This window comes from Puma concolor, chromosome B3, assembly GCF_028749965.1.
Source record: "Puma concolor isolate L17-30 chromosome B3, mPumCon1.1.hap2, whole genome shotgun sequence".
Taxonomy (NCBI): Eukaryota; Metazoa; Chordata; class Mammalia; order Carnivora; family Felidae; genus Puma; species Puma concolor.
In genome coordinates this window covers 143,590,463-143,604,952 of record NC_141672.1, presented here as the reverse complement: position 1 = coordinate 143,604,952, position 14,490 = coordinate 143,590,463, and the positions used below count along the sequence as shown (strand labels likewise).

The 14,490-nt window shown below is 41.1% G+C and overlaps 1 protein-coding gene across 3 annotated transcripts in view; it reads left to right on the top strand.

The window, feature by feature from the left end:
* The first annotated feature begins 630 nt into the window (after positions 1-630).
* Positions 631-14,490, top strand: part of AP3S2 (adaptor related protein complex 3 subunit sigma 2) — a 56,952-nt gene continuing 43,092 nt past the window's right edge. For all 3 annotated transcript variants that reach the window (XM_025918537.2, XM_025918536.2, XM_086711543.1), the window contains exons 1-3: positions 631-786; positions 4,195-4,286; positions 4,651-4,762. In XM_025918537.2, coding sequence (XP_025774322.1) covers positions 718-786; positions 4,195-4,286; positions 4,651-4,762 — 273 coding nt within the window. In that variant the 5' untranslated portion in view covers positions 631-717. The remainder of the gene's footprint in view (positions 787-4,194; positions 4,287-4,650; positions 4,763-14,490) is intronic.

The window sequence follows — 14,490 nt, the reverse complement described above, 5'->3', positions numbered from 1 at the left end:
AATCTACAAATTTGGGATCGTCACATGGATTTGCGCTGAAGATTCCTTAATTCCACCCCTCGCTACCTACCGTGGAGAAACGGCCCTTTTGCACCAGCAGGCATTAATATTGCCTGCGGCGTTGTTATGTATATAGTACTGAAAATCAAAAATGAACTTCACGTTCCCTAAGCGGGCAACGGCTAAATAGGCTGGTATCTCCACGCTGCGAACCGTTCTGCAAGTGTTAAGGGGAGAGGCAGGACTGCGCGTTTCGCGTGGACGGGGAGAAGGGGAGACGGGGAAACAGGGAGCCCCCCGCCGCCCAGTCGCCTGGGAGCGCGGCTGCTGTCAGGGACTTCGGCTTCGGGATCTGCTTTCCCGACGTGCTCCGCCCGAGATTCTGCAGCAAGCGGTCCGGCCGGCCGAACGGCAAGAGATCCGGGTTCGCGCCCTGGCCAGCCCCTGACTGGCAAACCGGTGCCAGCCGAGGTGACGACGCTGCCCAGCCTCGGGGTCCGCAGCGGCCCGACCCCCGCCCCCTCCCCGCTAGCCCACCCTGGCGCTTTCTCCTGGGGGTGCCGGGAAGCCGGACTCTTCGCGGCCGGGCCCCTTGGGCGCCGGGGCACGTTTCCGCCGGCCGCGCTCAGCAGCGCACCCAGCGGAAGTGGCCGTGTTGTGGCGGAAGTAGGTGCTTTGTGGGGGCCGCTGGCACTGAAAGGAACGTGGCCGGCAAAGATGATTCAAGCGATTCTGGTTTTCAACAACCACGGGAAGCCGCGGCTGGTCCGCTTCTACCAGCGTTTCGTGAGTGCGGCCCAGCCTCGTCACGTCCCTGCAGAGCGTCCGCGCCCCCCTCCCTCCCTCCGGCCCCACCTGCCGTCTCCCCACCTCGGGCTCCCGCACCGGGCGTGACCCTCGCACCCGTCACCCTCCTTGCGGGACCGGGGTCGGCGTCGGGCCTCACGTCCCACCCCCGCTCAACCCTTCCTGGACCCCTGCATCTCTCTGTCGTTTAGTGACATTTCTCCTTGCGTCTCGGGGCTCTCTAAAGGACGGTTGGGGGGGGGGGGGTGTGCCCCATTGAAAACTTCACCCATCTAAGCCCCTTTAATCTTGTTGGTCGTACGAGTAGGAAGAAATATGCAGCTTATTAAAGTTTTTGCTTTAGCCCAAAGATCTGGAAACGTGCTTTCTTGGGATTATTTTGCTTCAGTGCTGGGTGGGACTGCCCAGGGACTGGATACCCTTCCTTCTGTAGAGTTGAAGAAAGTCAGCTTCCAAGTGGGAAACGGTGAGAAATTATAAAGGCTGCCGCGTGAGGGCTCCATAAACGATCACGGAAATTTGAGTTTCCCCAAAAACTCCTCTGGGAAAACAAACAACATTCTTTGTCTCCTGACCCCCAGCGTTGTATTTCTTCGCGGCGAGGTTTCAGAAATGTTACATACATTATCGGTGAAACGCAAGAGGGTTAAAAATCAGAAAACTCCTGTTCGGGCCTCAGCTCACCTTTTTTTTTTTCTTTTTTTTTTTTTAACCCCTGTGTCTATTGACCCTGTGTTACTTCCCTTTGTGTGTGTGTGTGTGTGTGTGTGTGTGTCAAATAGGAATGAACAAAATAATTTTACCCTTTCATAGAATTTTTAAGCTAGATTACATTTAATAATTATTTCCAGATAAAAATACGATCATTCACTACAACCATTTAGTTTGTATTTGCATTTGTGTGTGTGTGAATTTTTCTTTTTTTTTTCTTTTTTTAGGTTTTCATTGAGAAATAAATCACGTACGTGTTGTTCACCTATTTAAAGCATACAGTTCAGTGGATTTTAGTACATTTGCAAAGTTGTGGAACCATCCCCACCGTCAATTTTGGAACATTTCCATTTCCGCAAAAAGAAACCACTACCCATTAGCACTTGTTCCCAATTTCTTCTTCAGCTCCTTTAGCCCTAGGCGACCACTAGTCTACTTTCTGCTTCTCCCAATTTGCCTATTCTGGACATTTGATATAAATGGTATTCAATATGTGGCCTCTTTCACTTAGTATGTTTTTAAGGTTAATCCCACTTGTGGCATGTATTCATGCTTCATTCTTCTTTATTGCCAAGTTAAATTCCATTGTATGGATATACCACATTTCGATTGTCCATCAGCTGATGTTTCTACCTGTGGCTCTTGTGAAGAATGCTGCCATCAACATTCATGTACAAGTGTTTCTGTGCACATGTTTTCATTTCTCCTGGTTATAAATCTAGGAGTAGAATTGCTGGGTCATAAGGTAACTTTATGGTGAACCTTTGGAGGAATTGGCAAACTGTTTTCCACAGTGGCTGCACCAATTTACATTCCCATCAGCAATGTATAGGAGTTCCAATTTGTTCACCTCTCTATCAACATTGGTTATTATCTTTTTGAATAAAAATACTATAATGGGTATAAAGTGGGTTCTCACTGTGGTTTTAATTTTCCATTCCTCTAATGAACATCTTTGCGTGTTCTTATTCACCTTTTGTAAACTTTTAGAGAACATAGGAGTTTTATGAGAACCACGTTAGCCCATGAGTGAAAATTGACCTTGAAAACTGCAGAGTACTAAAAGATATGCGGGACTGTTAAAGTACTTGAGGCTTGGAAGCAAGTGGTAGTCCGTCTTTTTGTTGAAATCAGAAATTAGTTAGCTTTACTGTTTCATACCACTTTCCCTCTGTGGCCATTTCCATCTAGGGTCAGGTAAAAGGCTTTGTTTGGTTTGAAAGCTGTTTTGGTCAGTTTAAAAAAGTGCTGATGCTTAGCATGTTTTCTGTTTCCAAGTACGCAGAGTTAATCCTTTACAGCATCCTGGCGTACTCAGACTTATAGTGACTAGTCTTCATTCATTCAGTAAATAACAGAGGGCCACTGTATGTCCATGTTGAGCCAAAGTTCTGAAAAGTAATTTCACAATGACATCTTCTCGTTTGGTTCTCTTTCTTTTAAAATAACTGGTGATTTCAAACAAATTCAGTGCTGTAGAAAGAAGGCGTTAACGTTATTTCAGTCTAGTTTCTGACTCTAAGGGCAAGTCCGGTCTGAAGATTTTCTTAAGCTTTGCTACTCAAAGTGTGATCTCCAAACCAGCAGCTTTGGTATCACCTGGAATGAGATACAGTCTCAGGACTTACCCCAAACCTACTAAATTGGAACCTGTATTTTGATAACATTCCCAGGTCACTGGTCTACAGCTTTTTATTACTTTTGTCTTAATGATTAGTTTCTTCCTGCCATCATCCTTTTTTATTTTTTTTTATTTTTATTTATTTTTTTATTTTTTTTTAATTTTTTTTTCAACGTTTATTTATTTTTGGGACAGAGAGAGACAGAGCATGAACGGGGGAGGGGCAGAGAGAGAGGGAGACACAGAATCGGAAACAGGCTCCAGGCTCTGAGCCATCAGCCCAGAGCCCGACGCGGGGCTCGAACTCACGGACCGCGAGATCGTGACCTGGCTGAAGTCAGACGCTTAACCGACTGCGCCACCCAGGCGCCCCATCATCATCCTTTTTTAAAACCATACTTACTGTGAACCTCCTCTGTATAAATAGAAATCAGTGTAAGTTATCAAGAGATGTTATTACAGTTGAGCTTTCTTGTATATAGTAGTTAAAAAAAAGTAGAACTCTATTCCAAATTCTAATCTGTAAATAGAATTTTTTCTGTCTTCCTCAGTAACACCCCATTATACCGTATTGTCAGTGCAAAAGATGGAAAGTTCGGTTTTTAAAAACAAAATTACATGATTACATCTTGACCTCCTTGAAGGGTTAGACCTATTGACATTGGCATAGATGTTTTCTAGGGGAAGACAAAATATTCCAGGACTGCTCTTCTAGTTATTCTTTGATCTTTTAGGAGAGTTTATCAATTCTCCTTTCCTTGGTTGTTAACTATAAGGAAGTATCACCTTACCTATCAGGACAATAATGGTTAGTGACTAGACATCTAGGTAAATATACCCTATCTTAATTCCTGTAACTGAGTCTTAATCTATTTTTCCATAGATTTCCCTTTTAGTTTTTCTTTACTCATCATTTTTTATTTTTTCTGAAAACTGGTACCAAATGTTCCGATAATTCCCTGCTTGGAAGCATTTCTCTCCCTGTGTATCCCCATCCATGGAATGTAGTTTTTCAGACCTCCCCACTGAGTCACTTTATTTATTTTATTCCACAGCCAGAAGAAATTCAACAGCAGATTGTCCGAGAGACCTTCCATCTAGTTCTCAAGCGAGATGACAACATCTGTAACTTCTTGGAAGGTGGAAGGTAAACGATGGGTTTCAGTTTTCTACCCACACGTCTACTATTGGGTGGCCTTCATCGCTGTTTCCTCAAGTGTCGGGTGGGTGCCTGAGCTGCCCAGGAAGAGTCCCACTTCCGTTTGGAAGCTGTTGCTTGGTTGTGCTTCATCTAGAGGTTTGGTTCCTGGGAAGATGGCAGAAGAAAAGGTGAGGTCAAGTGGCTTTAGGCATCTCTGCCAAACTTGGTTGCTGGTCCCCTGCGAGAAATGGCCTATTGTTCGGCCCATCCTCCCCTTTCTGTTGAGCCCGTTCTCATTCTTTGACACAGGGTTTCTTGGAGATGTGTTTAGTTAGGATACAGCCATTTAAATGTTTCCCATTTTCCACAGTTTGATTGGTGGCTCCGACTACAAACTGATCTATCGGCACTATGCTACACTGTACTTTGTGTTTTGTGTGGATTCATCCGAGAGTGAACTTGGAATCTTGGACCTCATCCAGGTATGTGTAGTCAGCTAATGATGGCAGCCAGTAGAGAATTCGCCCTGGATTTTTGCGTAACCATCCTGTAGGTCTTGTTGTCAGTCTCTTTATTGACACTGGTAAGAGTTGCCGGGTGTCCACCATATGGTACTGTAAGAAAGCTCCTAGCAACCCGTAAAAACTCTTAGAACTTTTGGACTCCTTGGTTTCTACCCAGCTCCCTCCCTGCCCTTGGTTTTCATGTACGATTCTGACACCCAATTCCAATTTGTCTGTTCTTTCCCCGACACCACCTAGCAGTTAGCTCAGTTCTCTGTGGTGTCCCACAAATTTAACTCCGTTCTGACGCCATCTACCTGGAGATAGACAGACCCGACACCACTCACAAGTCCAGGTTGTCTGTCGCCTGTGCTTCTGACTGGCTGGCTGTAGATCAGAGGTTCCCATGACACCCTCCTTGGGTTTGATTAATTTGCTAGAAGGGCTTATAGAACTCTCTAGAAGAACATTGTACTTACTAGATTACCAGCTTACTGTAAAAGGATGCACAGGGCAAGGAAAGGGGAAAGGGCACAGAGCTTTTATGCCCTTTCCAGTCGGGCCACTCTCTCCCATCTCCATTAACCTGGAAGCTCCCAAACCCTGTCCTGTTGGGTTTTCCGGAGATCTGGGGTGGGACTGAAAGTTCTGATCCTCTGATTAATGGTTGTTTTTCCTGGCCACCGGCCCCCATCTTTAGGTGCTTTCCAGAAGTTACCTTATTAACATAAACAAGACACCTTTATCACTTAGGAAATTCCAAATTCCTTTATCACTTAGGAGCCCTGTGCCAGAAATAGGCATGAAGAGCAAATATTTTCTTATTATAAATTATAGTAGCATACTATATTTAGAAATTTTCTTCAGCTATCAAACCAAATGATACTTAAGAATTCATACATTTTGTTTTCACTTGTAATTCTAGCCTAAGACAAAGAGGCTTGATGTTTTAGTTAGTCTGTGCAATCTTAACATAGATCAACATGATTTTTTTAGGCTTTTTAAAAGTTAGAAATGGCCTACAGATCCTTTTTCATTATCTTCATGGAAACTGAGATGCCTAGGGACCCTAGCTTGAGAACCATTAATTTAGTATAATTTCATCATTTTAGATTTTTTTTTTTTTTTAAGTAATCCTGCACCCAATGTGGAGCTCGAATTCACAGCCCTGAGATTAAGAATCGTATGCTCTACTGACTGAGCCAGCCAGGCGCCCCTAATTCCATCATTTTATAGGTGAAATTTTAGGCAGGCTTCCTTTAAGTGACTCGAATAAGTTACTTAAGTAGAAGGCACTGAAGTAGAAGCTTGCATTAAAACCTAACTAACAGAAAAGTAAACTCTCTAGCTATAAAAACACAAACTTTACATTCAGAAAATGATTTAAGGTGATTAAGAGTTCATACGTTTTATTCGCTTGTCGTACATAACATAAATAACCTAAAAAAGACTAATCTCTCAGATAATTTTTAAAACTTTCTTAAAATACCTGAGTCAGATTGGACATTGAGTCAATGTGGTATAATAGAAAGAACTCCAGATCTAGAATCATAGAACCTGCATTTGAGTCACAGACCTACCATCTGAATGTAGAAATACCAGGTTGTAGGATTCAATTATGACGATGTATTTTATAGTATTTTAAAGTATAGAATGCGATAGAAATGTACATATAAGTGTGTTAGAATAAAAAGGAAATATGTGATAATATATTTTAAAATTGAGGGGCGCCTGGGTGGCGCAGTCGGTTGGGCGTCCGACTTCAGCCAGGTCACGATCTCGCGGTCCGTGGGTTCGAGCCCTGCGTCGGGCTCTGGGCTGATGGCTCAGAGCCTGGAGCCTGTTTCCGATTCTGTGTCTCCCTCTCTCTCTGCCCCTCCCCTGTTCATGCTCTGTCTCTCTCTGTCCCAAAAATAAATAAACGTTGAAAAAAAAAAATTTTTAAATTGAGATGTACTTCAATATCTATATTAGCAAGAAAAAGAAATTAACTTTATAAGGTAATGGACATTTATTAAATAGTGTGCACTGGATTTGGGACGATAAGTAAAAGGGTGAAAATAATAGGAACTAAAGGAAAATGATAGGTTTGATCTTTGAAAAGACCATAAAATCAACAAATAGTTGGCCTAATTTTTGAGGATAAAAGTCAGAAAACAACATGTTTTTAGAGGATGATCTGCATAGTTGTATTACTAATGTATTTGAAATAGCTGACGTCAGAACATGAATACCAAATGAGATCAACAACAAGGCTCTTAATCCAGCATCAGGATGAAATAAGAGAGGTGTAAAAAAGAACTGACTCCTGGGACGGCTGGGTGGCTCAGTCAGTTAAGTGGCCGACTCTTGGTTTCAGCTCAGGTCATGGTCTTGTGGTTTGTGGATTTGAGCCCTGAGTCGAGCTCTGCACTGACAGTGCAAAGCCTGCTTGGGATTCTGTCTCTCTCCGTCTCTCTGCCCCTACCCGCTTGCGTGCGCGTGCAATCACTTACTCTCTCAAAATAAATAAACTTTAAAAAGTATGGGGCACCTGGGTGGCTCAGTTGGTTAAGCATCCAGCTTCAGCTCAGGTCATGATCTCATAGTTCGTGGGTTCGAGGCCTGCATTGGGCTGTGTGTGGACAGCTCAGAGTCTGGAGCCTGCTTCAGATTCTTTGTCTTCCTCTCTGCCCCTCCCCTGCTCATGCTCTGCTTCTGTCTCTCTCTCAATAAATAAACATTTAAAAGTAAAACAAAAACAAAACTGTCTCCCTAATAGATTCGGTAGAATTCTTTTTAAATGTTGAAGTACAATAAAACCTCTATCTTGTAAAAGGTATTTCTTAAACCGAGAATAAAAACATCATACTACTTAAGCGATTTTACAGTGGAAATGGTTTGTAATCCAAAAGCCTTGCAAAAAAATATTTTGAGTAATATTGCATATTAGTTTTGGTACAAAATTACTAAAGAAAACCTTAGCCAATAATCACTTGTAGCAAGGAGTCACCAGACCTGGCTTTTGTTTCTTTCTGTCCCATTAACAAGCATTGTGGCCTTGGGGTGCCTGGGTGGCTCAGTTGAGTGTCCGACTTGAGCTAAGGTCATGATCTCACAGCTTGTGAGTTTCAGCCCCACATGGGGCTATGTTCTGACAGCTCGGAGCCTGGAGCCTGCTTCCAATTCTGTGTCTTGCTCTCTCTCTGCCCCTCCCCACTCACATTCTGTCTCTCAAAAATAAGTAAACATTAAAAAAAAAAACATTGTGGCCTTAAATCTTGGTTGGCTCTAGGGTGCTTGTTTTATGTTTTGGCTTGTGTGTGTGTGTGTTTGTGTGTGTGTGTTGATTTACAGTATACTAGTTCTTAGGGTCTGTTACAGCAGTAAGAAAAATAGTGGAGACTGATAGAGTTGCATCAGTAGATGCCGAGAGAAATGATTATCCAAATTATATTCCCGAAATGCTCTTTTTTTTTTTTTAATTTTTTTTTTAAGGTTTATTTATTTTTGAGACAGAAAGAGACAGAGCATGAGCAGGGGAGGGTCAGAGAGAGAGGGAGACACAGAATCTGAAACAGGCTCTGGGCTCTGAGCTGTCAGCACGGAGCCCGACGCAGGGCTCAAACTCACAGACCGTGAGATCATGACCTGAGCCGAAGTCGGACGCTCGACCGACTGAGCCACCCAGGCGCCCCACCGAAATGCTCTTGAATTGAAAGAAACATTATTATTTGATTATGTAGTGCATGTTTATTTATTTATCATAAACTATTTGTTGTTGAGGAAATAAACCACGTTTACATGGTTCCAGATTCAAAAGGTGAACCAAGAATATATAGTGAAAAGTATTTTTCTTCTTTTCTCCAGTACCTAGTTTATTTTTCTAGAAGAAGCAAATTTTAGGGTTTTTTTTTCAAGGTTTTATTAATTTATTTTATTTTCTTAATTAACTTATTTTTATTTTATTGTTTACATTTATTTATTTTTAAAAAAAAAATTTTTTTTTTCAACGTTTATTTATTTTTGGGACAGAGAGACACAGAGCATGAACGGCGGAGGGGCAGAGAGAGAGGGAGACACAGAATCGGAAACAGGCTCCAGGCTCTGAGCCATCAGCCCAGAGCCTGATGCGGGGCTCGAACTCCCGGACCGCGAGATCGTGACCTGGCTGAAGTCGGACGCTTAACCGACTGCGCCACCCAGGCACCCCTACATTTATTTATTTTTGAGAGACAGAGCACAAGTGGGGAAGGGCAGAGAGAGAAGAAGACAGAATCCAAAGCAGGCTCCAGGCTCTGAGCTGTCAGCGCAGAGCCTGATGTGGGGCTTGAACTCACAAACTGTGAGATCATGACCTGAGCTGACATCGGACGCTTAACCAACAGAGCCACCCAGGCGCCCCAAGATTTTATTTATTTATTTATTTATTCATTCATTCATTCATTCATTCATTCATTTAATAAAGTAAACTCTGCACCCAGTGTAGGGCTTGAACTTATCTCAGGATCAAGAGTCACGCGCTGTACCAACTGAGGCAGCCAAGCACCCCAGCAAATTTTAGTTTTAAAACCAAGGACCAGTGTTTTCTCAGGAGAGAAATCTGTAGGCATTCATGAAAACAAGGATATCTCTTACTATTTACTCTAATTTGAACAAACATTTGTAATGAGTTATAAAAAAGGAAGTGAACAAGTAACATGGTAAAGGAAGAGAGATGAGTTGTCACTATAACATGGCCCGATTATATACCTAGAAGACCTTTAAAAAAAAACAGCAAAAATTATACCAAGTAATGAATGATACAGGCAAAATGGCAGAATATGAGATAAATTCATCAAAATTGAAGGTTTTTTTCTGTGAAAACAGGTAGAAAAACCTTAATTTCAAAAAAAAAAAAACCCTCACAATAGTGATAAAGGATATTGAGTGGAAATTAATTTAGTGTGGAATACTTAACATTAATTCCAATAAAATTATAAAATATTAAAGGAAAGACATAAAAGAATACTTAAAATAAATGGAGCTACAAGTCCTCTGCTTGTTGGGAAAAGTCAAGCAAAGGTAATAATAGTAATCAATAAATTAAATGGGAAACCAAGTGTAATTGCATCAGAAAATCTTACAGTACTTTTGGTGAAGGGAAAATTTATCAGGAAAAATGAATGGCCAAGCAATGTAAAAGTACGTTTTGAGGGAAAGAGGTCAGCAATTGGGGATTGGCTTTGCTAGGCTTCAGAATATATAATGATTACAGATGAAATTATTACCTACCTAGGAAATCTGAAACAATCAACTGGTAAACCATTAGAGCTATTAATAGAGTTCATTATGGGGACAAGTTTAACATAAAAATCAATAGCTTTTCCTTAGCAATAATAAGGAAATATTTCAAGGGGCCCACTCAACAAAAGCAAAAAGGTCCATAAGATATCAAGAAATAAACGTAAAACATGTGTAAGATGTATATGAAGAAAACTCTCAAAATCTACCAAAAATATGAAAAAAGAGCAAAATAGATGAATTAAACACACCCTTTGCCTGTTGAGAAAACTTACTACGATGTCCCTTACTTCCAGATTATCCATTTACTGAAAACCCAATCAGAATCCCTGTAAGATTATTGTTTTTAAAATTATTAAAAAAAAATTTTTTTTAATGTTTATTTTTGAGAGAGAGAGAGAAGAGCACAAGCAGGGGAGGAGCAGGGAGAGAGGGAGACACAGAATCCGAAGCAGGCTCCAGGCTCTGAGCTGTCCGCACAGAGCCCGACGCGGGGCTCGAGCCCGCGAACCGTGAGATCATGACCTGAGCCAGAGTTGGAGGCTCAACCGACTGAGCCACTCAGGTGACCCTAAAATTATTTTTATTGTGAAACATGTATATACAAAAAAATAACGCTAACCGTGCTGATAAATCTAAAAAAGGCCAGTAAAATGAAACTGTCACCCAGATTAAGAAACAGTGCACTCCTAGTGCCCTCAAGCTTGTGCGTGCAGTTCCTCGCTTCCATCCCCTCATCCGTGGCATCCTTCCTCCGGCATTTGAGTTGCTCACCCCTTTGCTTCTCTTCACAGCTTTACCGTGTGATGTATATTCCCTAACTGCTGTTTGTCTTAGTTTGGAAAATCTGAGTGGCAAGCACAGACGGCTGTGGGAGGCTAGTGTCACTTGGCCACTTCTCCGTGCAGGCCTCCGAGGGAAGGTCAGCTGAGCAGAGTGTCTGGGTCACGGTCTGGCTTCGGGATCCCTGAGAATGTCCATGAGCTCCTTCTGGGGACACCCGAGGGCAAGGTGTGTGAGGGAATCTGGAGAAACAGACCTCGCCGTAGGCGGGGCACCTGGCTTTGGCATTCCAGCGGAAACGTGGTGAGGAGGAATCGACCACGCCAGTTTTCTGTTTCTCAGCGTGTCCCGACCTACCTCTCTTTTCCAGGAGTGAGTCAAAGCAGAACGTTTCAGTTGGGGGCAATTTGAGTGTCCTTAGCCCATCCGGCCGTAGGGGAGTGGGAGAGAGATTAGATTGTCTCCATTTTTTTTTTTTTTTTAATTAACACAGACAAGACTACTGCGTGTCTTTATGCGGACTGTTGGGCCAATTTACAGAATAGACAGAAAACAGAATTCCTGAGTCAAAGGTACTAATATTTCTAATTATAATGCATGTTGCTAGGTGGATATACGGAAAAGCTATATTAATTTATAATGTCTCCAGGAGTATTTGAGTTCATGTGTCTTCCTACCTCTAACATTGAAATGTGTCATTTTTAATTTCTACTCTGAGGTAGAGTGCTGCCTCACAGATGTCTGAATTTTTATTTTTAATAATCCTGCCTACTTTTTCCATGTGTAGATTTCCATCGTTCTTTTCATATACACCTATTATAACATAATTGAACCACTTGTCCAGTAAAGTCTACAACCTGGTTTATGGTATTATATTACATATGTTCTAAGATGCACATTTTTTTCACACTTTAATGACTGCAGCATCAGGATGCATATTATATTAGATGACCTCTCACGATTATAATTGACATCATTTTCATCTTAGCACACAAATGATTTCTCTTATCAAAAGTAATTCTCTGTATATTTTTTAGTTTATTTTAAAACTAACATTTTTTTCTGAATTATTCAATGTAAACTATCCATTTTACCTCCCTTTGTTGAAGAAACCTTAATGTATAATGTGTTTAGAGTAAAATTCAAACTCCCTATCAGGCTACAAGGCCTGACGTGATCTGGCTCCTTTGTCCTTCTCTGTCTAACCTCATCATACTCACTTTCACCTTCACACTACTCTAGCCATTTCAGTCTTCTTTCTGTTCTCAGACACAGTGCAGTTTTGCTTCAGGGCCTTTGCACTTGCTCTGTCCACTAGAACACTCTTGCCCAAATCCCTTTCCTCTATAGCTCTTCAAATGACTCGCTTCTTTAGCGTTCGTGACTCGGTCCAAGATCCTGAGACCTTCATGACGGCCTATCTGAAGTAACCCCCATCACACCATCCTGCTCATTTCCTTCAGAGCGCTTATGATGGTGGAAAAGATCATGCTTATGTGCCTCGTTCTTCCCACACTCAGAACATAAGCCAGCCGAGAATGTGACTTATTGACCAAGGTAGCCCCGGAGTAGAGTGGTAGGTGTCTAGCACATAGTAATCAGTCACTAAACATTGGTTGAATAAACTTTATAATACGTAGTGAGATTTAGTTTTTACTCATTGTTTGTTCGACTAAGTTGTGTTTCTCTTTCTGCATGAGTTTCACCCTGTTTTATTTATTGTCGTTAATATAAGTTCATATACTTAATAAGACTTAATATCCCCCTTGGGTGCAGTTCTCTTTCAATATATTCACTGATACTTATGACCATTTGTTCATCTGGATACATTCTTGAATAATTTGTAAAGGTCCCAAAAGTCTCTGTTGGATTTGTACTTAGAAATGTATTAAAAATAGCATTTCTTGGGGCGCCTGGGTGGCTCAGCCGGTTAAGCGTCCAACTTTGGCTCAGGTTATGATCTCACGGTCCGTGAGTTCGAGCCCCGCGTTGGGCTCTGTGCTGACAGCTCAGAGCCTGGAGCCTGCTTCAGATTCTGTGTCTCCCTCTCTCTCTCACCCTCTCCCATTCATGCTCTGTCTCTCTCTGTCTCAAAAATAAATAAACATTAAAAAAAATTAAAAAAAAAAAACCTTTAAAAAAAATAGCATTTCTTTCCACTTCTTCATTCTTCTTTCAGATCTTAAAGTTTTTTTTTTCAAAGAAGGTCCTAATATCTTATGGTTTATTCTGAAATTTTAAGATATCAAGCTTTTATACGTCATTATGTTCACAAATATTTCTTACACAACATTCCCTTTAATTCTCAATTTGTGATTGACACTGTTCACTCTCCACTAAAACTCTGTGCTTATCTCCTCTACTTTTTCACTAGTTATAAGTTTATCTTCCTATCTCAGTTGTTTTCAATTAAAAAAATAAATGCATTTTTAAGCCTTTTAGAACAAAGATTTATTTCAGTATATGTTGAGGTACGGAACCAAGTTACTTTTTTTCCATATCGTTATCTAGTTTCTCCAAATTATACGGCCTCCCATTGTTTAAACTTAACTGTCTATATACATTTAGGCCTATTTCTGGAATTTCAAATATATTACTTCGTTTTGGGTTTTTAAAATTATACAAGTAGTACGTGAACATATTCTTTCTTTTATAAAAGATTCAGACAACAAGTTTATTAACGGAGAATGGAGAAGTCCTTCCCTTAGCATTCATACCCCCTCACTCAAACACCACTCCCCTTCCTAGAGGCAGCCGCTATAAAGTCTTTAAATGCATGGATATACAGGGGCCCCTGTGGGCGTCTCAGTCACATATGTGTCAGTCTCGATTTCGGCTTAGGTCGTGATGTCACAGTTCATTAGTTTGGGCTCTGCGCTAACAATGCAGAGCCTGCTTGGGATTCTCTCTCTCCTTCTCTCTCTGCCCCTCCCCTGCTAGCACTAAATAAATTTTAAATGGTAATAATGCATGCATATATATACACGTCATATACATTTACTTTTAAAAATAAAGAATAGTCACACTACATGCTTCTGTAACTTGCATTTCTATCGCTTCATAATAAGTCTTGCAGCTTTGTCCATTTCATATATTCTTTTTAGTAGTGCAGGATTTTTCCGTAAAACAGGTATGTCATAATATTTTATTCAGTACCCAGTTTCTCACTGTTTTAAATAGCACACACCCTTGTACATTCATCTGTATGCCCATGTGTTAGTTTCTTTGGTAGGCTCTTAACATTTGAATTGTTGCTTTGATTAAAGGGTGTGCGCTTTTTAATGTGATAGGTTTCTCCCAGAAGGCCTGTTTCACCATCATGTCACCAACTTTCAATGTTAAGAATATTCTCAAACGTTTGCCAGTCTGATAGGTGAGAACCTAGAAATTCATTGTCTTCCCAAGCTTTCTTGAGTATTGCTGAAGCTGCATGTCTTTTAGTGTTTACCAGTCGTTTATACTTGAAAATATCTGACCACATCATTTGTCCGCTTTTCTAATGGCCATTTGTTTTATTCATTGGTAAGTGTTGCATTTTTTTCCTAACTTCAAGGGTATTAAATCCTTTTTCTATTGTATTTATTGCAAATATTTTCTCCTAGTCCATTGTTCTTTTTTTTCTTTTTGTTCTTTTAACTTTAGTTATGTTTGTTGATGTTTTT